We start from the raw sequence: 1265 nt of genomic DNA, 5'->3' as shown, positions 1-1265 counted from the left end.
CCCACCCCCACCCCCTCCACCACCTTCTTGTGCTCTTCAGAAAAAGCCATTAACATCCGAGAAGGATCCTCTTGGCATACTGGACCCAATTCCCAGCAAACCGGTGAACCAGAACCCCGTGATCATGAACCCCACCACTTTCCACTCGAGTGTCCACTCTCAGGTACCCGTGATGAATGTAAGCATGCCCCCCACCGTGGTGCCCCTGCCCAGCAACCTGCCCCTGCCCACCGTCAAACCCGCCCACATGAACCATGGCAGTCACGTCCAAAGGGTTCAGCACTCGGCTTCAACGTCCCTGTCCCCGTCGCCGGTGACGTCCCCCGTTCACATGATGGCATCCGGCATCGGAAGGATCGAGGCTTCTCCCCAAAGATCGCGTTCTTCTTCCACCTCGTCCGATCACGGAAACTTCCTGCTGCCTCCAGTAGGGCCACAGTCATCCTGTAGTGGTATCAAAGTCCCTCCCAGGTCCCCGAGGTCAACCATAGGGTCACCGAGGCCGTCTATGCCATCCAGCCCTTCCACCAAGCACGATGGACTTAATCAATACAAGGACATCCCTAACCCATTAATTGCTGGAATGAGTAATGTATTAAATCCTCCAAACAATGCAGTTTTTCCCGCTGCATCGGCTGGAAGCGGTTCCTTGAAGAGTCAGCCTGGTTTGCTGGGAATGCCTTTAAATCAGATCTTGAACCAGCACAACGCTGCCTCTTTTCCAGCAAGCAGTTTACTCTCAGCAGCAGCCAAAGCACAGCTAGCAAATCAAAATAAACTTGCTGGTAACAACAATAACAGCAGTAGCAATTCTGGACCTGTTGCCAGCGGCGGCAGCACCGAAGGACACAGCACTTTAAATCCCATGTTCCCTCCTGCTGCCAACGTGCTCCTCCCCACCACGGAAGGGCAGAGTGGCCGGGCAGCACTGAGAGATAAATTGATGTCTCAGCAAAAGGATCCTCTGAGGAAAAGGAAGCAGCCGACCACCACGGTGCTGAGCTTGCTGAGACAGTCTCAGTTGGACAGCTCTGGGGTTTCCAAAGCTGGCTCTGATTTGATAAGAAAGCCAAGTCAAAGCTCCTTCCCCATCAGCTCCATGTCGCAGCTCCTGCAGTCCATGAGTTGTCAGAGCTCCCACGGGAGCAGCAATAGTTCCTCGGGCTGCGGGAGCTCCAGCAGCGCCCTGCCCTGCCCCGGCACCCAGCTGCACCTGGCAGAGCCTGCGCTGGGCTCGGGCGGCCTGGCGGCCCCGCTGGCCCCGG

The 1265-nt window shown here is 56.5% G+C and overlaps 1 protein-coding gene across 1 annotated transcript in view; it reads left to right on the top strand.

The window, feature by feature from the left end:
• Window positions 1-1265, top strand: part of MBD5 (methyl-CpG binding domain protein 5) — a 43089-nt gene that overhangs the window by 18824 nt on the left and 23000 nt on the right. Inside the window, 1 exon segment of the mRNA XM_017736024.1 lies at window positions 4-1262. Coding sequence (XP_017591513.1) covers window positions 4-1262 — 1259 coding nt within the window.

This window comes from Corvus brachyrhynchos, unplaced genomic scaffold (assembly GCF_000691975.1).
Source record: "Corvus brachyrhynchos isolate BGI_N302 unplaced genomic scaffold, ASM69197v1 scaffold45, whole genome shotgun sequence".
Taxonomy (NCBI): Eukaryota; Metazoa; Chordata; class Aves; order Passeriformes; family Corvidae; genus Corvus; species Corvus brachyrhynchos.
This window is presented reverse-complemented; position numbering and strand designations above follow the sequence as displayed.